Below are 26,355 nucleotides of genomic sequence, written 5' to 3' on the forward strand. Positions count from 1 at the left end.
TTCATTCCAACGCCCACCCTAAAAACAACCCCTGTAACGCATTTGTCGTCTATTTGTTAAGGCCTCAGGATTATTTCGCTCCCTGAAACCTCACCCTACACCTCTCTACCAAACGAAGGAAACGCGAGCAGAAGAAAAATTGTATATAAACACAATGCGTTATTGTGTTTCTCTTTCTGTGTTTGTGTATACGTATTTGCCTGCAGCCGCAAAGGGAGGCGAAAATTTCGTTATTTTCTTTTTGGTTATGCTTATACATACTTTTTTTTTTGTAGTTATGTTATATAAGTGAAGTTATGCATACACGCACACCTCAAGACTTTTATTAACTTTCTTCTTGTCGCTTTTTTTTCTTATTCACCTCTCAACTTGAAGAAGAAAAGTGAATAATACAAATGGAAAAAAACTTCTAAAGGCATCAATAGAAAGGAATTAACTTTTAGTCCAATTTTGTTTTATTATCAAAATGAACTGATCTTTTTTTTCCCAATAAATGAACCAATGAACTTCTATACGCATCATTATAAAGAAATTAATTTTTATTCCAATTTTTGTTTGTTAGAAAAATGAACTAATCATTTTTTTTTTCCAATACATGAACTAATGAAGTATACGCATCAATATAAAAAAATAACTTTAATTCCCATTTTATTTTTTGTTAGCAAAATGAACTAATTTTGATTTTCGAATAAATGAACTAATGAACTTCTTCCATATGAATCAATATAAAGGAATTAACTTTTATTCCAATTTATGTTTTTTAGTAAAATGAACTACTTTTTATGTTTCAATAAAAGAACTAATGAACTTTCTATACGCATCATAATAAAGACATTAATTTTAATTTTTGTTAGCAAAATGAACTAATTTTGATTTTCCAATAAATGAACTAATGAACTTCTAAACGCACCAATATAAAGAATTAACTTTTGTTATAATTTTTAATGTTAGCAAAATGAACTAATTTTTTGTTTCAATAAAAGGAGTAATGATTATTAAAACGCATTATTATAAAGGAATTAACTTTTATTCATTTTTTTTGTGAGCAAAATGAACTATTTTTTTTTGTTTAAATAAAAGAACTAATGAACTTCTAAACGCATCAATATAAAGAAATTAACTTTTAGTCCAATTTTTTGTTAGCAAAATGAACTAATTTTTATGTTTAAATAAAAGAACTAATGAACTTCTATACGCATCAATATATAAAGGAATTAACTTTTATTCCAATTTTTGTTTGTTAGCAAAATGAACTAATTTTTATGTTTCAATAAATGAACTAATGAACTTCTATACGCATCAATATAAAGGAATTAAGTTTTGTTACAATTTTTAATGTTAGCAAAATGAACTAAGTTTTTGTTTCAATAATAGAAGTAATGATTATCAAAACGCATTATTATAAAGGAATTAACTTTTATTCAATTTTTTTTTGTGAGCAAAATGAACTAATTTTTTTGTTTAAATAAAAGAACTAATAAACTTCTAAGCATCAATATAAAGAAATTAACTTTAATTTCATTTTTCTTTGAACTAATGAACAAAATTAACTAATTTTTATGTTTCAAGAAATGAACTAATGAACTTCTAAACGCATCAATATAAAGAAATTAACTTTTATTCCAATTTTTATGTTAGCAAAATGAACTAATCCTTTTTTTCCCAATAAATGAACTAATCAACTTCTATACGCATCATCATAAAGAAAATTAACTTTAATTTCAATATTCTTTTTGTTAGCAAAATGAACTAATTTTGATTTTCCAATAAATGAACTAATGAACTTCTAAACGCATCAATATAAAGAAATTTTCATTCAAATTAGTTTGTAAGAAAAATGAACTAATTTTTCAATAAATGAACTTCTAAATATATCAATATAAAGAAATTAACTTTTTTTTGTTAGCAAAATGAACTAATTTTTATTTTCCAATAAAAGAACTTTTTTTTTTGTTCATTTTTTTTTTTTATATTTTAATGCAATGATTTTTTTTTTAATTTAATAATGTTAGTAAAATTAACTAAACTTCTCTATTTATTTATTGAAATTCGTAAAATGTTATTGGAGCTGCTCGTTTCGGACCGTTAACATTTATTAGCTCATGTTCAATTGGGTCGGTATTAAATGTGTCAACATATGCGTTCGAAATTATCCACGTGAAGTGTATGCGTTTTATACATATTTATATATATATAGTTTTATATTCACACATATATAAATAAAACAACATTTGGTCGCCATTTGCTGGTGCACAAAAGTCTAATTGAATTCAGTTCTCGAATTATTCACAGCCGTGCATTTTTTCCCAAAGCTAAAAATACATACATACAAAATTAAATTTTAAATAAAAATATATATAGAGAAAAAAAAACAAACAGTGATGAACACATTTCGTTGAGTAAACAGAAAAAAATTACTAATTAAATATCGTATTTAATTTTTTTCCCACATTTCACAAGCGCTCTGTGTATGTGTGTGAACTGAGACAAAAGACGTTCGATGGAAACAGCTTTCTATGTGGGCGGATGGGAAATCTTTTGATTTCAGAAGAAAAAAAACTAGTTCTCATGACTTTTTTTTAACTATTGTTTCTATTTTGAATGCAATTTTAATGGAATTCAAATATTAAATGATTATTTGGAAATATTTGTAGTACTTTTCAATATCTTAATTATCTGCGTTTCTCAACATTTATGTCTTGATATTTGCTGTTGTTCAAAACATATTTTTTTGACGTTTTGACATAAGGTGACAGCTGTCAAAAATATTAATAGTTTTTGTATTCATAGTAATCTTGTGATGATTATTTTGATACATTCTTCATACGAATTACCATCGACAAATATTTGTAGTAATAATGATCAAAAACTTAATGATCTATATTAGTGTCTCTATACTTTTGTGTCGCGCATCTCAACATATTTGCTGCAATCCAATTGTTTATTTGACGTTTCGAGTCAAGGTGACAGCTGTCAAAAAAATAAACAATTCTTGCATTCACAGTAATCTTGTGATTATATTGGTATGTATTTGGAAACATTCTTTATACAACTGTAATTATCACCATCATCAAATATTTGTAGTAATTTCAGTATCTTAATTATCTAATTCATCGTTTCTCAATATTTGCTGCAATCCAAATGTTTAAAACATAGATTTTTTGACAGCTGTCAAATAACCATGTTTATACAATGCAACCCAATTGTTTAAAACATAATTTTTTTGACATCTGTCAAAAAATAATCAATTCTTGCATTTTCAGTAAACTTGTGATGATTATTTGGAAACATTCTTGATACAACTGCAGTTACCATCATCATCATGAAATATTTGTACTAATTTTTAGTATCTTAATGATCCAAATCATCGTTTCTCAATATTTGCTGCAACCCAAATGTTTAAAACATACATTTATTGACAGCTGTCAAAAAATAACCATGTTTTTATACTGCAACACAATTGTTTAAAACATATATTTTTTGACAACTGTCAAAAAAAATAATCAATTCTTCCATTTTCAGTAATCTTGTGATGATTATTTGGAAACATTATTAATACAACTGCAGTTACCATCATCATCATCAAATGTTTGTAGTATTTTTTAGTATCTTAATGATCTAAATCATCGTTTCTCAATATTTGCTGCAACCCAAATGTTTAAAACATACATTTTTTGACAGCTGTCAAAAAAAATAAACATGCTTCTATACTGCAACCCAATTGTTTAAAACATACATTTTTTGAAAACTGTCAAAAAAATAATCAATTCTTCCATTTTCAGTAATCTTGAGATGATTATTTGGAAACATTATTAATACAACTGCAGGTACCATCATCATCATCAAATATTTGTAGTAATTTTTAGTATCTTTATCATCGTTTCTCAATATTTGCTGCAACCCAAATGTTTAAAACATACAAACAGTTCTTGCATTGACAGTAAACGTATGATCATGTTGTAATTAAATTAGAATTTGTTGCAATGTTCAAACACACAAAATAGATGCATCAAAGCTAATTAACATGTGCAAAGGGGAGTTGGAAAAATAATACAAACAAGACTATTAATTGCACTAATCCATAATTAAAGCAGCGGCGATTCATTATTTATTTATTACTACACGGTTTACAGCCGAAATCGATTTGGGTATAATTGGCAATCAGTTTCGATATTCATAAAAACATCAACAATTCATACAGAGCTCCAAAAAAAAAATAATTTGTAGTGTTTATTTCGTTGCCACAATTAATTAATTTAAACATAAATAAGTTAAATAAAATGATGAAGATCCCAATTTTTTTTTGTAATTAATCATCACGAATTAAATAAACGTGCTTTGAAGATAAAGGCTCGAGGGAAAAGGTGTTAATTGTGAGGGAATTAGCGTCAACTTCGGAGAGATTAACTTGACAATTCTTAAAATGCGTTTATCTCCTCGTACTTTTTTTTTCTTTCTTTCGTTTCATCCACCGGAGCTGCTAATGGCCAGACACATTAAGAATGGTTAAAAGGGAGATAGTAATTTGAGGTTTTGTCTCCCTCAGGGTGTTTACTTTTTTCTTCCGTGTATTTTTTTGCTTTTTAACCATTAGGGATTCAACGCGAACTCGGATACAATACGTTTTGTATCAAATTCTATCGAAAATGGTGATGATGATGATGTGTTTTTTTTTCAACCTCTTTATAATATTCAACGGTGATTTAATAGGTGTAATGCGGAGCGTAATCTGGGCAGGTTTTAGTGGAGATAAGCCCTTTGTGTGTTCACTCTCTGGGCAAATAAAAGATGTTCGTTTCGGTTCATGTAGGAGGTTAATGCGGTTTTGTCTAACAAACAGTGGAGATTTATATTAATTTGAGGAGGGCTTCTGCTGTAAAGCAGGATTACGTATAACGCGCGAGGCCTAAAACCTAGGCATTTCTTCATCACAGATTCCTGTTTTGCTCTAGCCTCGATAATAAGCGAGTTGTAAGCGTGGTAGAGTCGTAGCAAGATCAACAACAACAGCAGCAGCCAACTACAACTAGTAGTAAAGTAAGTAAAACTAACGAGATAGATAGAGAAAGAGAAAAGGCAATTTCCATGCCGAGATACTGGTTCTTGGGTGTGTCCCGTTCTGGAGAATGTTAACAACTATGAAATAAGACCAATTCGGATAAAAAAGACATGCCAGTTTCTCAACTCTCTCTCTATCTCTTTCTCTAAGTAATTTCGCTTCACTTCACTTCGACTAGAAAAGCCATTTCTAGATCACTTTATTTATATCTATTTACACAAACACCAGGAGTTCCGTTTCCTGTGGTTTACTTTTCCTTCTGCAAAAAAACATATAAAACACTTCACCTTTTACCAAACTGATATACTTTTCCAAATAAATAAACATTTCCATTGTGAAATTCACGAAAATTTTAGTAAATGAATAAATAAAACTCTCAATTTGGACAACTTTCCAAACTACAAATAAGTTTTCTAATTATTCTTACATCACCACAGCAAAGTCTCAATTAATTTAATAGTTTTATAACTTTCCTTGTTAGTGTTATAAGATGTGATATATACATTTTTGAAAAAAAGAAACTTTTTTGCTCAATTTCTGTAACTTTTGTAATTACTTTTACATCAATGCGAAATTTAAATTATTTTATTAGATTTACATCTTTCTAACATTTCTAAAAAAAATGTTAAAATGATTACATTGAGAAACTGGTATAATTTTAACTATTGTTATAAAACTATGATGTATAATTTTCTTTTAAATATACGTTTTTGTTCAATTTCTGTAACTTTTCTAACGTTTCTAAAAATTGAAAAACTAGTAAAAATAACACTTTTATTCAATTTGTGTTATTTTTCTTGAGCACGAGAGAAACAGTAATTATTAACTATTACTGCAGATGCGAGGTGATTATTGAGGAAATTTAAGCAAATGAATCAATAAAACTCTTGAACAACTTTCCAAATTACAAATAACTTTTCTAATTATTCTTACATCACCACAGAAAAGTCTCAATTAATTTAATAGTTTTATAACTTTCCTTGTTAGTGTTATAAGATATGATATATACATTTTTTAAAAAAATAAACTTTTTCGTTCAATTTCTGTAACTTTTGTAATTACTTTTACATCAATGCGAAGTTTAAATTATTTTAATAGATTTACATCTTTCTAACATTTCTAAAAAAAAATGTTAAAATGCTTACATTGAGAAACTGGTAAAATTTTAACTATTGTTATAAAACTATGATGTATAATTTTATTTTAAATATACGTTTTTGTTCAATTTCTGTAACTTTTCTAACGTTTTAAAAAAATGAGAAACTAGTAAAAGTAACATTTTTATTCAATTTGTGTTATTTTTCTTGAGCACGAGAGAAACAGTAATTATTAACTATTACTGCAGATGCGAGGTGATAGTTGAAATAATGCAGTTTGCAAAACCAAAAACATTTCCATTGTGTTTCACGAAATTCACGAACATTTAAGTAAATGAATCAATAAAACTCTCAATTTGGACAACTTTCCAAACTACAAATGACTTTTCTAATTATTCTTACATCATCACAGCAAAGTCTCAATTAATTTAATAGTTTTATAACTTTCCTTGTTAGTGTTATAAGATGTGATATATACATTTTTGAAAAAAAGAAACTTTTTTGTTCAATTTCTGTAACTTTTGTAATTACTTTTACATCAATGCGAAGTTTAAATTATTTAAAAAAAAAATTTAAAATGATTACATTACATTAAAATTTTAACTATTATTATAAAACTATGATGTATAATTTTCTTTTAAATATACGTTTTTGTTCAATTTCTGTAACTTTCCTAACGTTTCTAAAAATTGAAAAACTAGTAAAAATAACACTTTTATTCAATTTGTGTTATTTTTCTTGAGCACGAGAGAAACAGTAATTATTAACTATTACAGCAGATGCGAGTTGAAATAATGCAGTTTGCGGGGATCAAGGAGAGTTGTGTGTGTAAAACCAAAAAAAAAAATGAAATGAAGAAGAAACTTAAAGCATTAGAGTGGAAGTTTCGTGGAAGACTCTAAATAATGATTGCATTTTTCATCCTTAGATAAAGTATTTTGTGCGGACGGTAATTTAGTATGTGACACGGCGAGGATGAAAAAGTTGTAAATAAATGTGGACTGTTTCGTGTCTCCTTCGAGTTGAGGAAGAGAACAACACAAAAAAAAAGATGGTGAAGAAGAAGGAAAGAGAGAGAGAGGTGGAGCATCGCGTGGAATTGTTTCGTTTTATAATTGCGAGAGCAGCGCGAGAAGTTTTCTAGAGATGAAATAAACTAAAAATAAAAAATAAAGTTTATATACGAAAGGATAACGAAATAAAAAGGAAAAAAAGAGTGCATGTATTGCGTGGAAACGAAACCAGATCCGATACATATTTCATCTGGGTTTGAATATAATGAAGCGTTGTTTCTCACCAGACTGGAAAAGAAACAAAACAAGAGTGTTGAAGCAGAAGGATGGTGGGATGAAGAAGGAGGGGGAATCAGGATCATATTTATTTCCTCCCCCTTGCGCCATGCACCATAATAAATAACATATTTCTTCTGCAAATCCTTTTATTATGTTTCTTTTCCGTCGGCCTTCAATTAAACTGGATGATATGTTTGTCGGGTCTTTGTTACGTCTTTCGGGTGGATGGATGGTATCGATTTGGAAGTGTTGTCTCGCTTCCATTTCTAATCCCAAATACACACACGAACAAGAGCAAAAATTTGGAGCAAAGCGAACGAAAGAGAAGTACAAAGAACACGAGCAGATAAAACTAAAAAAAAAAAAAATATATATATAAAGGAACGACTTTGTTACGACGGTAATAATGTTATCATGAATGGCCACCCACACCATCATCGATACAATCGCCAATCCGACTTTGGTCACGACTTTTAACCGCAATTCCGGCGCGCCTTCATCCCTCTCTCTCTCACTCACTTACTTACTCCCTCGCATGGCACACCTCCAAAAGTAAAATAAAATAAGAGAAGTAAAGCGAACTTAATCCCATTCTCTTTCCATCCGAGAGCAAACAGCGCGTAAAGAATTACAAGTACTCTGATTTTTTTCCTTCATTTCCTTTGGTTTCTTAAGGGAGAACAACTTTAATTATAAACTAACACCGATTCCTCTTTTTTTTCTTTTTTTTGCAAACAAACTAAGAGAACAAGCAGAAGGATAAATAAAAATAAAAAAATAAACAACTTCAGCAAATCTTTGACCTCCCCCCTTCGGCGATTCGAAAGTTCCCTTTTCTTGACCTCAGCACGATCCATTGGACAACGAGAATTCACTTTCATCCAGTCTCCGACACGATTTATTTATACCACCGAAACCGATTTCAACTGAGATCTTAAGAGTCGCTTTTCAAAAATCATCAAACGAAACGTTCCGTTTCACCATTCAATTCTCTATCGAGAAACAAAAAGTAATGTCGAAATATTCGGTTAAAGCTTTTAAAGTTTAAAATTAAAATTCTGAAATACTATTTGCAATTTGCCACCTAATTCCGAGCGTTCCTTTCTTCTGGCCGCGGCCAATTAAATTTTACGACGAATCGATGCAAAATTTCCGCTCGGCAAAAGATTATTATGCAATTTCCAGCTTTCCGCTTTGTTCTGTTTTATTTTTGTGTTGCTTTTCACCTATTTGCAGGAGAAAATCTAGGCCGGATTCGGGAAAGAGGAAATTAGGTTTGTGTCCTCTCTTCCCCTCCTCATGTATATATCTCTTTGCACCGAAACTTTTCCATTAGCGGAGAGACAATTAAACGCCATTAGCGCTTCTGCCTTTAAATGAACACCTAGTATACAGAGTTCGTAGTTGTGTTTATTTCTACATTTACATTGAAAGTAAATAAATAATGTTACCAGTGATTTCTAAAAGATTTCTGTCCAAAAATAAGAGTTCCATTTTAATTTGTCCAGTGTTATTCGAGACTAAGGAATAATGCTGGAGATTGAAGGACATTAAAAACAAACTTTTACTGACCATTAATTGCAAAAAAAACTAAAACTTTATTACTTACATAATTACTTAATTTATTCATTTTGAAGGAATATTGTCTCTTGTGAACATTTCATAGATATTGGCAAGTTTGATTTTTTTCTAAGTTTTTATGTGTTTAATCACAGATTAGGACAAAGGGAGAATTTATTATAAATTATTGAAATTGTTGTTGGATTTGAGTTTAATTGAATTAGGTGATGGGTATTGATCGGATTTAAGCTGACATGAGGATAAGTGCATTGAAACTGAAAGCATTGTAAGAGTTCGTGGATTTGATGGAAATCGCAGTAAATATTCAATAACGAGAAGGGTTTTAATTGATTGTTTGAATGGCAAAAAGGAATCGATTGCAGTGGAAACGTTGATTCCTGTTTGTTTTTCCCTTTTTTTCTTCCTTTTTATTTTATTTTTATGGAGAGCGTGAATTGAAGGGATGAAAGTCTCTCCCCTGTTTAGGCGCAGATAGATACAGAATCAATTCGAGATGATTGGGAATCAATTTACAACAAATTCCGATTATATTGAGGGTTGAAAGAAGCCCTAAAAGCTGATGACCGGGCATGGGACTATTTGTCTCCGACTCCGATTCGCAGGGAGGCCATTCACAAAGGACCCCTCAGAAAAAAAAAAGGGACAAAAAGGGAGAATCCTGAAAAGCCCGCAGCATTTATTCGCCCGAGTGTGCATTTTATTCGGGCAACGTGTGGGACGACAACTCTCCCCGACGCACCCGGTTTTATCGCGCGAAAACAGGATAATGAACGATGAATACTTTCATCCCTTCGATGTATCCATATCTTGATGGTGTAAATATCAACCCTCCTCTTTTCCCATCCTCCTCCGGAGGAGGGATTTCCTTACGTCCATGAGTTATTGCTTCCTTGAATAATATCGGTAAGTGCTTATTATTAAGAGGGAGGCGTTTAAATTTTCGCAAAAAGGGATTAGGGCTTTTGATCCATGTACACTCGCACCTAGGGACTCGGATCCCACGCCACATGATTCATGGATCGTCGGGGGCGCATCTTGTTCCGTTTCCGCTTTTCGAAACTCCCGACGGCACGAAACAATTCTCTTTTACTCTTCGTTTCACCTCTTCCACCCTTACATCAACCAAATCGTTCGTTAAATACCGCAAAACGATATCATATTTTGTAAAAACGTTTAATCATAAATAAACTTAGATAAAGCAGACACAACGAATAAAATAGAAAGAAAATCGTAGCAGTTTTCGTTATCTAAACGTAATTTACGTAAACGGAATTTTATGTTTCTCGGTAAATTGAAGATACAGCATTTGACCAGAAGGCAAATGTCCTCGATTTGTTGTTGCATCGAGCACACGAAATTGATTCTCCTCATCTCTTTTCGCGAGATGCGTCTTCCGTGGAAGAGGCCAACCTAACGGTGCTTTTTCCCCTCTCTCTCTCTCTCGCCCCGCACAAAATCGAATGCGTTATGATGGCTTCTTTCCTCATTATTATTACTCTTTTACTTCTTGCAGAGCTGTTAAAGGTCTGCAACGGTACATCTGGATGCGAGCCACGAAACCGGAATTATTATTTCTTTTTTTTTATATATATAAAGGCTCACTGGGATTGGGAGCTCACACACAAAGGATCATCATCCCGGACTTATTACATTAGGGTCTTCGGCTTTGATGGAGCCTTTCCATTGTGTCCAATATACGCGCATTCACCTCATCATCATCAGCATCATCGCTGCACCAAAATTATGAAGATTACATTCGATTTACCCGAACTTTTAACATGCAAATCCTCTCCTTTTTACATTAACACCGAACGCTTTGAACTACTCCACAACATTGTTTTTCCCCCCTATCCACCATATTTATTTGAAACGCTTTCTATTTTTTTTTTGTTGCTTCACGCGAGAATTTGGTGGGCTTCAAAGTTAATACGAGTAAATCCACGAGGAAGACCTAGCAATGGCTTTAAACTCTACTTAACCCTAAAAGTACAAAAAAAATGATGAAAATATTTAAATTCTTTACTTTATACAAGTTTCCGTTTGATGCGAGTCTGTTTATTGTTTTTTGCACTCCACTAATAACGCACATGTAAACATTAGCATCAATTTACTTGCATGAATTTACCTCTCAAATATTAATTTATTTACACCATAAATAATAAATGTTGTTTGCTCAACGTGTTTGTGCGTTTAATCTATAATTAATGAATAATTATTAACAACATTTATTTATTTATAAAATTAAATAATAAATAGAACATTTACCAACATTCTACATTTTTAATTAACTTTTGTTTATTACATAATAACAAAATATTTGTCAAGCAATATTGATAATATTACAGAAAATTCTATATCAGCGTTCCTCAAACTATGCATTAAATGACAGCTGTCATTACCCTATTGACGGCTGTCATTTCGCAACCTATTTGACAGCTGTCATTTTACGTCAAAACGTCAAAAATTGTATGTTATAAACTATAGCGCCGCAGTACAACTACAAACAAAGAATTCTTATTTTAATTCTTATATCAACGTTCCTCAAACTATGCATTAAATGACAGCTGTCATTTCGCAACCCAATTGACAGCTGTCATTTTACGTCAAAAATTGTATGTTATAAAATATAGCGCCGCAGTACAACTACAAACAAAGAATGTAGATTTATATGATTTTATTTAATTTAAACTCAGTATTTGCAAAATTTTAATAATTTTTGATGTAATTATTACAAAATACTTCAATATAAAAGTCAATTTATTTTGACAGTATAAATTAGTTACAAATTGTGTGAATAAAGTTGCCTAAACAGAAAAGTTTCTTGTTTCACTTTCCCGATTGAAGTTGCATAACAAAAGGCACATCAATTTTCCTTTGACCAAACTTTGTGAGAGAATCGAATTTTTTCCGCTTTTCCTGCGATGGAAACAGTTCAAATTTGGAATCCTAATCTAATTTCGATGTTATCTTTTGCGACCCCAAGAGGGTTGCGATTTATATGTATTTATTTTTTCGATCTCTTTAACCCTCCGGTGTTTTCCGGTCCTTGTTTTCTTTTTTCTCCAAATGGAGATGCGAGATGGGGAAAGTTGTTTCGATTCCCTACTTTTTCTCCCTCAAGTGAAAATCGTCAATTGCGTACGTGGTAAGAAAAAGAAAAACAATTTAAGTTTATTAAATTGAGGGAAAGAAAATGTCTGTTGGTGCGAGTTTAAAAAGAAAACAATTAGTTTAGATTCTTTGAATCGGCCATAATTGTGTTTATAGGCAGACAATGCGTTGTTAAAGAAAACAATGAGGAAGGAAGTTTTGGTGGGAAGGCCCCCATTGTTGGAGAGGAGTTTAAAGTTTAGAAGCGTTTCGGGCTAATGCGACGACTACTACGATGATGATGATGATGGAATGCTTTGGACCTCCTTTTTTTTATTTCTGTTTCTGTAATGCTTCACTCGATACAAACAGGCATCACCACTACCGGAGTACGAAGCCTTTGTGTGCGCTCCTATCGTAGGTCCTTTGATCGAAAGACATTTTTCATTCTCTTTCCCTCACTCACTAGAAACGCATTTCTTTGTTGCAGTTAAGTGTATTGAAATGTCCCCTTTATGGAATTGCCGACAATAACAACTTCCCTAATTACCAGAAGCGTCACATAAAGCCCCTTTCCAAACCATACCAAAGCCGCAATTGGATTTTCGCGAAAACTGGATCGGAGTCGAGATAAAACGGACTGCAATCACCGGATTTTAATCGTCCATTGGATACACGTACAAAATCCCATTTTCCTGCGAGCTTTCCCTTCCTGCAGACTTTCTACGAATTACACATGTCTATGTTTTTTTTTCCCCCATCAATTATTTTTATTGATCTCCAGTAGAAATCCACTTCTTCACACTTCATTTCACGCGCTCATTAAGTTCTGAATCACACTTCTTCCAAAATCGATTTCGTTACCGAAAATTACCAATTTTCGAAACATTCTCAACGTAATGCGTTTATTAATAACTTTGCTTTTTTTCTGATTCATCTTTTACCAAGATTTTCCATTAATTCTATAAAAATCCTTGATTTTACTAAAGTTTATATCAAAATTATTAAATGGAATGAGTCAATTATTGCACTGCTTTATATCAACTTTCACGATTGTGTGTATTTCCCGTGTGATTCATGTAACAACTATCTCGTTTTCTTTGAGATTTCTTCGCTGCAGAGGAATTATTACAGAAGTTTCGCTCCGCGCAACAAAAATTCAATTACATTTATTCTCGTTGCGTTGAAACGAAATCCGATACTTCACGCTTCAAAAAATTTGTTGCTTATTTAAAGAGAAAGAAATTAAATTTACATTTAACGACATTTTCCAAATCATTAAAATACAACCTTCGAAACTATCGATTTCTTGGAACAACTTTCGAAAAAAAAAAACAAATTATAAATTTTTTGTAATTATACAAAAAAATATAATAATTGTAAATTGTTATATTTGATCTATTGATGGATTTAAATTGCTGAAATTATAAATTATCTGACTTTAAATCGACTTTCTATATTTCATCTGATTCATAATTCGAAGACTTTAAGATTTCTTCGATTCGGAGAATTATTGATAAAGTTTTACTACATCTTCTATAAAGGACATAACTTTATAATAAATATAGCTTGAAATAAAGTATTTCTGTTTTAATAACATTCTTGTTTCCACAGTTCGTCACGATTTAGCCTTGAAATTATTTTTTCAATTTCATAACATGTACATTAATCATCATAAAATCAAATTTAATAATAATAATAATTACATAAATTGTTACAAGTTTTCTATTTCAATGTTTTACTTCATTTTTAAGGTAAAATAATGCAACAAAAACTGTATTTAATTACATAATTTGTTAATTACAATAATGCGTGTATTATTTAATACAAATCTATAAATTTTCACAGTATAAAAGATTGCTTTTGTGTGTGTTCAGTGCATCGTGAAGGAAAAGCTAATAGAGGCGAAAATTGGGGAAGGTTTCCGCCCGGAAAAGCGTTAATTAGTCGACGGATCGGAAAATCGGTTGCGCGATAAATTCGGTTTCAATTAAAAGTAAATTATTCATTCTCCAGGTGTGTGTGTGTGGAAATGAGATAGAAAAAAAAATGTGTATGTGGAAAAAAATGTATATGCACATTTCCTGATTTATTTTGTGCGTCGGATTGGGGTTAATCTCTGTTCGGGTGTTATGTTTTTCGGCTCGTATTAATTGCGCTGCGTTTCGGATTAAGCTAATGTTTATTTGAGCCTAAATTTCCAGTCGGCTGTAGTATTTCTCGGTCGAAATGTTATGAAAACGGCAATTACATGCACGTACTCTCTCTCTCTACTTGCATGCATGTATGTGTATACATTGGGAATGTAAACAGAAAGTTGGATATACGTGTAAAGTAACTAGAGAGAGAGATGTTATTAATGCATTTGAGGGAAGTTGTGTGTATGTGTAAAGTTGATGAAGTCTTTGGTGGACTCGGAAGACTCACAAACACATCGAGATCTTGCGATAATTGCGTGCGCTTTTCAAAGTCTATTTGTTTCATTTAGTTTTAATTTTTTTGCTCTACGGATCGAAATCCCGACAAACATAATCCCGACAACATAAAAATCCCATACTAAACCTTAACAATAAGAAATAATCTAAAATACAAGATTATTAATTGTTATTAATAATAATAATAAATCAATTTTCATTTCTTAATTTTAAGGTTGTCGGGATTTTGATACTGTCGGGATTTCGGTTGTCGGGATTTCGATATAGACCTAATTTTTTGATCTTCTAACTCTTGTTGTTTAGACACGTGTAGCTTATTGTGTTTTTTTTTTAGTTTCGAAAATGCTCCCCTCCGGAGGGAATTAATTCGTGGGGAATTTCGGTTAATTATTTTGTGTGTCGTGGCACGCAACGGCCATCGCCTCTGGACATCAGCACCGCTACGTGACCTCCGAGTAGGACTCGACCTCCTTCAGAATCATCTCCTCCTCTTCCTCCTCTCACGTTCATCGCCTTTCTTCGATTAGCTCTTAGTTTTATTTTTATGTTGTTGTTGTTGCTTTTTTTTGGGTACTATTGGCCCGCGTTCCCATTACCTGAATTAACGATCTTCTGCATACTCTGATGAGGAAAGAACAAGAACAATCCGAAACGATACGAATCTTCCTCATCCCCTATTTCAACTACATCTCATTGTTGTCCCTAAGTACCAAATTCGATTACAATTATAGATACGTTCCTTCCAGCTGCGATTCCTAGTAGTGAAAAGGGCGCACATCAATTCGCGCCCCCGTTGTTTCAACGTCTCGCGCAGCAGAAGCAATTACAGAGAAATAAATAAATTTTACGAATTGCTTCATTCCAAAGTTTAGATTGATTTCGAGACAAAAAAAAAATATTATATAAATCGCGCGCAATTGCAATTTGTTGGTCATCCCTTGTTTTTCGGCGCCATAAATTAAAAAAAAAAATAAACGCAGTGGGTTACGTAACGTATCGTGATCGGAAATAATTGAAAGCTCGACGGATGGAAGAGAGATATTGCATTCAGAGAGAGAGAATTCAGTTTTATTTTTATGTCCGCCCTTGGTGATGGAACGGAATAGGTGAAGGTTTTCATTTGGATAAAAAAACACACATAGTGAGAGAGAATTGAAGGCACTGGAGCATAATTAATGCAACCCTTTTCTCATCGATGCAAGCAAAGTCACTGGAAAAGCAGGAAAATCCCTTTTCATTACCAACCCTCGCAGGGATGAAAAAAAATAACTAACTGGCCGAGCAAATACATAAATCCCATTTGATTCTCTTGACAGCCATTTGTATCCGTTCATTCATAAACTTGCTGATTCTATTATTTAATAGACGACTATTAATAAATTTAGTGACAAGCCGTTAACTTTTGCATTTTTTTCTTCATCTTCTTCATATTTGTTTGCATATTTATACTAAAACCATTTATATTCATGCATTCTCAATCGCACTGATTCTATTATTATACAACTACTAATACATTTAGTAACAAGCCGTTAACTTTTGAATATAATAGCTTTTATTTCACTTAGTAATCTGACATATAAATCAACCAACTGCCAAGTTAGCTTTTGTTTATAAAAAAAAAGCTTTTTTTCTCATATTTACTTCTATTTATATCCATTAGTACACAAAAGTATTGATTAAATTATTGAATACGTTTAGTAACAAGCCGTTAACTTTTACTCATAACATTTGTTGTAGCATTTCTTTCACTGGTATATTTAGTATTGATCTGATATATAAATCAATCAACTGTCAAGTTAGATTTTGTTTATACAATAACTTAAAGCTCATATTTACTTCCATTTATATCCATTAGTACACAAAAGTATTGATTAAATTATTGATTACATTTAGTAACAAGCTGTTAACTTTTGCTTATAATGTGTGCCACTTATATTTTTAGTATTGATTTGACATATAAATGGACCAACTGTCAAGTTAACTTTTGTTTACAAAATATGTAAAAGCTTTGTTGTTCATATTTACTTGCATTTATATATCCACGAATTCTCAAAAGTATAGATTAACTTTAGTAACAAGCCGTTAACTTTTACTTATACCATTTGTTGAAGCACTTTTTTCATTTAATTTTTTATCATAAATCTGACATATAAATCGATCAACTGTCAAGTTTACTTTTGTTTACTAAATTAGTTAAAGCTTTTTTCTCATATTTGCTTCCATTTATATCCATTAGTACACAAAAGTATTGATTAAATTATTGATTACATTTAGTAACAAGCCGTTAACTTTTAGTTATAACATTTGTTGTGGCATTTCTTTCAGTGGTTAATTTGACTTATATTAACTTTTGTTTACAACAAACCGTTAACTTTTACTTCTAACATTATTAGTTTACTATTGATTTGACACATAAATCAACCTACATCCAAAACCTCTCTTTTTTTTTAAATAAAATTGATCGACTCATGTTTTTTTTCAATACTTGCATTTATTAGTATTGTATTGACATGTACATCAGCCTACTGAATTCATGAATCACCTGTTCGCGTTTTGGTTTTGTTTCACCAAAAAAAAAACAACAATCTATATATATTTGTCCACCCATCAAACCCACTGCTAAAAAGCCTACACGATGCTTTAACTGTGTTTTTTATTTCATTTGTTTCAAATAAAATTTGTTTTCGAATAACAGTTGTTTTCAATATTCGTTTATATTATTACAAATCGATTTTTCATTCATAGCAAATTACAATTTTTATTTTTGTTTTTCCCATAATTAAATTTACAATTTGAATGGTTAATATTGTTATAATTTTTTTGTTGAATGAACGAATGATTTTATTTGTTATAAAAGTATGAAAATTTCGTATTTAAAAACTTAATTGTCATGTTAAAACGTTGATGAATTTTTGAATTATTAAATATTATATGGAATTAAATATTTTTATGTAGTAATTTTATGTGTAAAGTTAGAACAAGTCTCGTTCGTGAACTTTAAATTATAAACTTATATTTCCGTCTTCGCCGTTTCGTCCGTTCATCCAGTTCTAATTCTATCCTCATGCTGCTATATCTATGTCTCTAAGTATATTTAATCTTCCGATTCAATTTGGTAGCATTCCAAATGGCGAAGCGTCTACCTAAAAGCTTAAGAGTTTTAGCTTAATTCACACTAAAAATAAAAGCTGCATACAGATTTACAACAACAATCTCAGTTAAATCTGTACTTATCTCCAATCTCTTCACACTCTCAATTAAAGACAAATGCAATTATTATTGCTAAATTTAATTTAATTTTTTGTAATAAAAAAACATAATTTACATTCAGATTTGCATCAATTCAATGAAATAGTTAAAAAAATATTTACTTTTTCTTCAGATTCTTAATTAATTACAAATATTATTATTTTTGTTCAGTTTAGATTAATTTCTTAATAAAAACATAAAATTTACATTAACATTTGCACCAATTCAATAAAATATTTATCTTTTCTTCATTTCCTCAATTAATTTATGTTACCTTAATTTCTTCACTTTTCTTATTAATAATTCTTTAATTTAGCTTGATTTCTTGATAACAAAATAAATATGCATTTAGATTCAACGAAATAATTAGAAAATATTTACTTTTATTCTTGTTTTTAATTAAAGACAAATTATTTTCTTATTGATTTTTTCCTACCTAAAAGCTTAAAAATTCTATCTTAATTGAAACATTTGAATCTTAATTTCTTGCTAAAACCGTATCTAAATTAAGTTTTACAGCATTTTCAATTATATTTAACTTAATTCTCAATCAAAATTGAATTGTATTTGAAATTCAAAGATTTTATAAAAAGTGATAACAATTTACACAGCGTGAATCTTTCATTGTTTCTGCGCCTACACCAAAAATTGGTGTAATTTTGGCGAATCGTTTTGTGCAAATTGTTTCGATTCGATTCAATTGAATTCAGTTTTTGGGTCATTTAATTTATTCTTCACAATGAACAATATATAGATAGATTTTTTTATTGTGTTCCGAACATTTTATAATAAATGGTCGAACCGGTTCGTTCCATACAACCGTGTACGTCCGTTTTTACATCGAACGCATTACTATACCATTTTAGTGCGAGGATGTTAAATTTGCCGTGGAATTTGTTGAACTACCCTTGCAATACAATACCGGTTTTTTTTTGGTTGTTTTGTGTTCTATTATATATTTTTTTTATTTCGCAATTCGAGCAGCGAAATTTAATGAACATTTGTCGAGCCAATAAAAAAAAAACGGATAAACAATTTGCGTTACTATACAATATTGTATAGGAAATGGTTAAAAATTGAAAAAAAAGAAGAAATTTAGATAATTTGTAAAAGTTTCTAAATTTTGCAACTAAAATAATTATATTTAAGAAATTATTATAAATTGAATTATTCTTTGCATTTAGTTAATAAAAGTTAATAAATATTAGAAAGTTTGAATTTACAAAGATTAGTTTAAAAATAAATAAAATAGAAGAAAATATAGTAAAACAAATTGTGAATTTCAAAGAAAAAATTCTGAAAATTTTGAACTAAATTTTCATTCCCAATTCATTACTTCTAATATTTCTTCATTTTCTTACTTCGATTAACTTAGAAACTTTGAAAATTTCGCAAGTTTTCTTGTTTTAAACTAAATTTTGTGAATTTCTACTTTCCAATTTATAATTTCTCTAACGTGTATTAACTGATAAGTTCTAAATCCAAGGAATATAGTTAAAATTTTGTAAATTGTGAAACTTATACAACTAATTATATTCAGTCTGCACAAGTTTCAGCATTACAACAACATTATTACCATACATAATCCTGAAATAACTGAAATACTTCTTGCTTTATAATTTTTTCGGTTATTTTCTTTCCACACTGAACTGATTACATATTCTCGTTTCGAGTCGCGCTCCGCCGCTCATTTCGCCGTCAGCGTTATGACTGACTGACGTATTGGCGCGAAATTCGAATTTAATATCGCCGCTGCCAAAGATATTTACTTACGGATTTTCCATCGTGAAAATAAGCAGAGTAGAGAGAAAGATCATTTTTCGTCTTGATGTATCGGAAATTATGCGCACCAGAGATTCTTAAATATATACAAAAAATGTTGCTCAAAATATATTTGAGACGTTTTAAGTCTATGCTTGTATACTTTATAGTGAAGACGGTGTAGTATATAGATATGTATTTTGACGGTGCTGTTTATTTACTTTATCATATCTGGCGCACATCACCTGCACACGAGCGTTCAGCCTCGAAGAAGAGAAGAGATAGCAACATAAAAATCCTTGAATAATATACTTTCCGCAGCAGCGAAAAAGGACCTAAAAAGTGTACGTATAATACACATATAAAGACGGGTTTAAAGGGGCAATTTATTGGAGAAGCATATTCATAAAAAAAAAACTGAATAAATAAACAAATATATAAGTAAATATACGCGATGTAGTTATGTATTTCTTCTGTAAATGATTTACGCAAATATTTGCTATTTTGCAAGGACGATAATTTAGGATTATCCGAGGACGTGGCGAAACGATAACAGATGGAAATCATTGCAGTTTTCTTGTTTTCCATTTATATTTTTCGGGTTTCGAATGAGAGAGGCAAATGCAGCGCGAAATAACAAAAAAAAAGGATGTAGCGAAAAGGATAATGCAAAAACAGCGACGACAACGCGCATAAATCATATTAATAACTAATGAATATAAACGTTGCTGCGTCGTCGTTTCGTTTCACTTTTTTTTGGGGGGAGGAAAAATTAAATCCTTTTCCCTGTGAATTATTATTATTTTTTTTGCTGTTGTTGTATTCTTCGGCTTTTCTGTTTATAGGCATGTCGCACTAATATCCAAATAAATTAAGGTTGACCCAACGATCATCCATCAAGGAACCGTCAGCAAAAGTCTTATCTTATCGGTCCTGTTTATATTCCAACACTTTTTTTTTTCTTTACTCGTATTCCTAACGCTTTTTTTTTTTCTTCGGCGTTGAAGTAAACGCAAATTATGTACGCACACCTGGCCTTTTTATATGTTTTTTTTCGGGGAGGGATGAGGTTTCAACTCCCCCTGTAGACTTAGACTATGTAGAGAGAGTGGAAAAAAGGAGATGGAGCGAGGCCAGACCATTGATTTTTCATTTCGGAAATATGCTCAAACAGCTGGCATAATTATAGACCACAATTCCTATGGCTGAACCAACACATGAACCCTCATCCCCTTATATAATAATAATACCCTCACTATTTCACTCAACGCAAAACCCATGTTTTTTTCTTCTTCTATTATATTTATTTTTAACTTAATTTATTATTTCTTAAACTTTGTTAACTGATAAATTCAATACACAAAATCTAGTTTAAACATAAAAATAATAATAAAATATATTAAAACTAGGCGAAGAAAAACGTTGGATTTTCATTTTTTTCATTTAATAAAATTGAAGAAAATGTAATAAAACTTGTAAAATTTTCTCAATTTAGAAACTATTTCATAGTGTTTCGTACATACAACTATATATTTTATAAATTTGAAGCGAGAAAATTCTGAAAAAACTTTGGATTTAAGAAATTCCTTGGAATTATAAAAAAGTAAGAAAATCTAGTAAATCTTGTGAAAGTTTCTCAATTTTGAAAATATTCAGTAGTGTTTGGTATACTCATCTAAATATATTCTAAATTTGAAGCGACAAAATGGTGAAAAAAACATTGGATTTAAGAAAAAATGAAGAAAATGTAGTAAAAGTTTCTCAATTTACAAAATATTTCATAGTATTTCATGCATACAACTAAATATATTCAAAATTGGTAAATTTGAAGCGAGATAATGATGAAGAAACATTGGATTAAAAAAAATAAGAAAATCTAGTAAAACTTGTAAAAGTTTCTCAATTTAGAAAATATTTGGTAGTGTTTTGTATACTCAACTAAATATATTCTAAATTTTAAAAGTTGAAGCGAGAAAATGGTAAAAAATATTGGATTTAAGAGAAAATGAAGAAAATGTAATAAAACTTGTAAAAGTTTCTCAATTTAGAAAATATTTGGTAGTGTTTCGTATACACAACTAAATATATTTAAAATTGGAAAATTTAAAGCGAGAAAATGACTGAGAAAACGTGGTATTTAAGAAATGATTTCCATTTAAGAAAATTTGATGAAAACATAGTAAAACTTGTGAAAGTTTCGCAATATAAAAAATATTTAGTAGTGTTTTATACATACAACTATATATATATTCTAAATTGGAAAATATGAAGCGACAAAATGGTGAAAAAAGTTTGGATTTAAGAAAAAAATGAAGAAAATGTAATAAAACTTGTGAAAGTTTCTCAATTTAGAAAATATTTGGTATTGTTTCGTATATTTTCTAAATTTGTAAAGTTGAAGCGAGAAATTGATGGATTTAAGAAATTCTTCGGTTTTCTGATAAATAAAACAATGTTAAAAGCTCAACTTTGAATTGTAAAGAAATTCTTTTAGGAATCGAATAATGACAATGTAGGAATACAATTTGGTAGCAGGTAGATAATACTACATAAAAGACGTTTTCCCAGAAAAAAAAGTACCTTCAACACCTGCTCTTCGCACCGTAAAACTACCGAATTTTTCAGGTAACAAAAATTTCTTTCTCTCTTCACATTGAAAATCTTCCACTAAAAGTATACATAATGTGTAAATAATTGAATATATTTCCAGGTAGACCGAAAAAAAAAATATAATAAAGAATTTCGTTTAAAAATGATTTTTTCTTTCTTAATAACGAAATGGAAATAAAAACACGAAATAAATTAAAAATAATCAATTATAAATATTTCCTTTAATCTTTACGCGTTTCTGATTTGAGAGAGAAAACAAAAATAAATAACGCCGATTGGATGAAAAAAAAGAACAAAAGGAGACAAATGGCTTTGGGCATGGGCAACAATTAATCAGGGCCTTCTTTTCTCTTTCGGCAGATAACGTTTACTTCATTATCAATTTCGAAAATGGAAAGGCCGTAGGAGATATAAAAGGATTCGAAGATGAAGTGGATGAAAAAAAAAAAATAACGAAAGAGCGAGAACAGAAATATCTTAATTATTTCCAGCTTGTAATTAATAAGTCACTTAAGATAAACGTTGCTTTAATAACGGTTTTTTCTTTTAACTTATTTGAAGAGAAACGTTTCATATTCTGGACGAGAGAATTAATTAAAGATGTTTTCTCAATAATTCGAAAAGTAATTTTTTTGTATATATAAAAGTAAATTGAATTAATAGGCAGAGATTAACTGTCCTTTCAAGCGAACTTTCACCAATAAAACTAAATGGCATAGGCAACTAAAATTTTAGAAAGTCCACTAATTATACCGAAGAAGAAAAAAAAACAAGACAAGACAGCAAGCAGCAAGCAAAACTGAACGCTTGAAACGTTAATTAAAGGAAACAAAGCAGTTTGTGTGAGCGAAATGTTAAATGATACAATTTGCGATCAAAAAGTTATTAAATGGCGAGGCCGAAATGTGCGGAGCCGCGCCTAAAAAACCTCTCCACTCAATAAATGATTGGATTATTATCCTTTTCTGCTGCGTTCTTATCCTTCTTTACACCTTATGGTTGCGCAGAGGGTGAGTATTGCAACGGACTATAAAAGTTTGCGGCAAACCGGAGGAATCATCGGGCGTGAAATGTTAAAAAAGATGTTTTTTTTCTTCTTCGAACATCCGGCCGGAAAGTGTTCGTAAGGGGGAAGAAAACGCGTGTGAAAAAAAATGTATGTTAAGAATATAAATAGAAGCATTCAAAGAAGAAAACCGAAGGACTTCGAAGACGGTTAATTTTACAAATTTCAGATTGGAATTTCCAGAAAATTCATTTGAATTTATCATTTCGTTAAAATTCGCTTAATTTAATTTCGTAATTGCATGAGACTCGAGTAAAAGTATAAAGAAAGCGTACTAAAACGCATTTTTTTTATAAATTAAAGTAATAATTAATTTGAAATATAAAGTTAGATAATGAATTTAAAAGAGTGTAGAAGTAAATAGAAATGTACAGTTTCAGTAGTTAAAAGAACTACGCTAAATTGTGTAATAATTGTATTACATTTAAATGGAATTAAAGTTGGTAAGTTTAAATTTAGCGCGCTTTGTTAAACGTGCACAGAAACAATTGTGTACGAATTGTATTTCCACTAACATTCTCTGTTTTTTTTTGTGCAAAACAGGAAATTCATTAAAAAAATTAATTAAGAATACATTTAGATAAAATAAATATACACAGTTGATAATTATGTTTAAAAATTATAAACGAAAATTAAATTTTTACGCTTTTTTTATGTAGTGAAGAAAGCGCAATAATTAAATTTTATGTTATAACAATAACTTGTAAATAATTGTATTCAATTAGTTAATTACAGCAAATTGAAACAAAACAAATTTTTTTTTCAAAAAATAATTTGTGAAAAATTTAAATTTCTTTGGATTTTTTTTTTCCGATGAAATTTGTTAAGTCTAAATTAAGTTTTATTTATAACTAAGGGCGCATTTTAAATAAAACTAAAACTATTTTTTTTTGTAATTAATAACTAATTTTTTCAATAATTGTGAATATGTGGAAAACACTTACGTAATGCGAGGAGCGCGAAGGAAATCCTTGCTAATTCCGTCATCATTTTTGTTGGGCCGATCGAACACTTTCTCGTTTAATTTTTTTTTTTTTTTTTTGTGATCAAGTTTTGTATTTGTCGCTTTTTATCCGGAAATCACGAAATAATCCAAAACAGAAGAACGCAAACTAAAAAAAAAAGAAAGAACAACAAACACTGTCGAGGTGGAAGTTTCACTAATGAATTGTCATGGCATCTTTTCGTGCACTTTTATAAACGAAGCACCAAAACGTTCCTTAAGAACTTCAGTTGGAACAAAAGTTTTCGAACACTTTTGTAGTTTCTGTTGTATCAGAATAAGAAGCACTTTTCACTTAAGTTTAGTGTCATGTTGTTGCACTGGTTAATCCTTGTTCGGGGCGGGAGAGGGGTGAAAAAGTTGGTAAACTTTTAACCCCGTTTCGTTTATTTTTTTTTTTTTCGAAAGTTTCGTGTATAATGCGCGTATTATTCGAGGATTCGTGGACTGTGAGACGCACCTAACGACGTCGTGTTTCGGAATGAGAGCGTCCGCGCGATTGCGGTGCGTCCGAACGGTGGCGCGACGATCGCTCCAGGTTTTCAGTTCGAATACCTAGAAGAGGTGGTGCATACAGGGAGGTCACGTGCGGCAGAGAGAGATAGGCTTATGACCATCGGTGATCGGTGATGGCGTGTGGTGGGAGGTCGGGGCGCCAACAAACAATCAACAAGCGAAGCGAAGACGAAGAAGCCCTTCTTCTCTCCTCAACAAACGTATTTCTCTTTTCAACTTCTTCTACCAGGTAAAATGGGAAACAGGTATGCATACATGCATATACCTTTTACGCGTTAGATGCGCAGCAAATGCTTCGAAAGTATTTAATAACTCGGGGAAGCTTCGATCCGGGGACGTCGTCGATCCGAAAATATGAACGTTTTTCAATTAAACGTCGGTGGCGCAACGCGATCGCCGCCCCCGGACCCCTCACGATTATGCCGCAAGCGTTTGTTTGTTTCGTCTGCACGTGAAGCGCCCCGCGGATCAAAAAAAAACAAGTCCACAGGCTTTGCAACAATGATGATATTTTTTTCTTCAGTTGTTTCTATTGCTACTTGATTCGTGTCCTTTACAATAGCAAAATTTACATAAAGATTGATACAATTACATTCTGTCTTACATATTTATTACTTATTAATTAAAATTTCTTAATAAGTGAAAAAAGATTTGGAAAATTGGTTTAAATCAATTTATTCTTATATTAATTAAGCTTGAATTAAAATTGAATAAAATTAGTTCAAAAATTAATTATAAACATATAATATTCAATACTCAATGATTTTTATTAAGCGCCCTACGGATTAAAAATAAACAATGAAAAACAAGTCCTCAGGCTTTGCAACAATGATGATGTTTTTTTCTTCAGTTGTTTCTATTGCTACTTGATTCGTGTCCTTTACATAGAGCTTTATTCAATAGAAAAAATTACATAAAGAATTAATACAATTACATTCTGCCTTATATATTTATTACTCGTTAATTAAAATTTCTTAATAAGTGAAAAAAGATTTGGAAAATTGGTTTAAATCAATTTATTATTGTATTAATTAAGCTTGAATTAAAATTGAATAAAATTAGTTCAAAAGTTAATTTTAACCATATAATATTCAATACTCAATGATTTGTATTAAGCGCCCTACGGATTAAAAATAAACAATGCAAAACAAGTCCTCAGGCTTTGCAACAATAATTATGTTTTTTTTCTTCTTCAGTTGTGTCTATTGCTACTTGATTCGTGTCCTTTACGTAGAGCTTTATTCAATAGCAAAATTTACATTAAGATTGATACAATTACATTCTGCCTTATATATTTATTACTCATTAATTAAAATTTCTTAATAAGTGAAAAAAGATTTAGAAAATTGGTTTAAATCAATTTATTCTTATATTAATTAAGCTTGAATTAAAATTGAATAAAATTAGTTCAAAAGTTAATTTTAAACGTATAATATTCAATACTCAATGATTTTTATTAAGCGCCCTACGGATTAAAAATAAATAATGAAAAACAAGTCCTCATGCTTTGCAACAATGATTATGTTTTTTTTCTTCTTCAGTTGTGTCTATTGCTACTTGATTCGTATCCTTTACATAGAGCTTTATTCAATAGGA

At 30.4% G+C, this 26,355-nt stretch overlaps 1 protein-coding gene across 1 annotated transcript in view; it reads right to left on the reverse strand.

Annotated features, from left to right (window-relative positions):
- The window catches only part of LOC108557763 (hemicentin-1), a 40,739-nt gene extending 15,958 nt beyond the window's left edge, over positions 1-24,781 (reverse strand). Inside the window, exon 1 of the mRNA XM_017914416.1 lies at positions 24,185-24,781. Within this exon, the coding sequence (XP_017769905.1) occupies positions 24,185-24,230 (46 nt within the window). The 5' untranslated portion in view covers positions 24,231-24,781. The remainder of the gene's footprint in view (positions 1-24,184) is intronic.
- Positions 24,782-26,355: the final 1,574 nt, after the last annotated feature.

Source organism: Nicrophorus vespilloides, unplaced genomic scaffold (assembly GCF_001412225.1).
Source record: "Nicrophorus vespilloides isolate i.1.1-1 unplaced genomic scaffold, Nicve_v1.0, whole genome shotgun sequence".
Lineage (NCBI taxonomy): Eukaryota > Metazoa > Arthropoda > Insecta > Coleoptera > Silphidae > Nicrophorus > Nicrophorus vespilloides.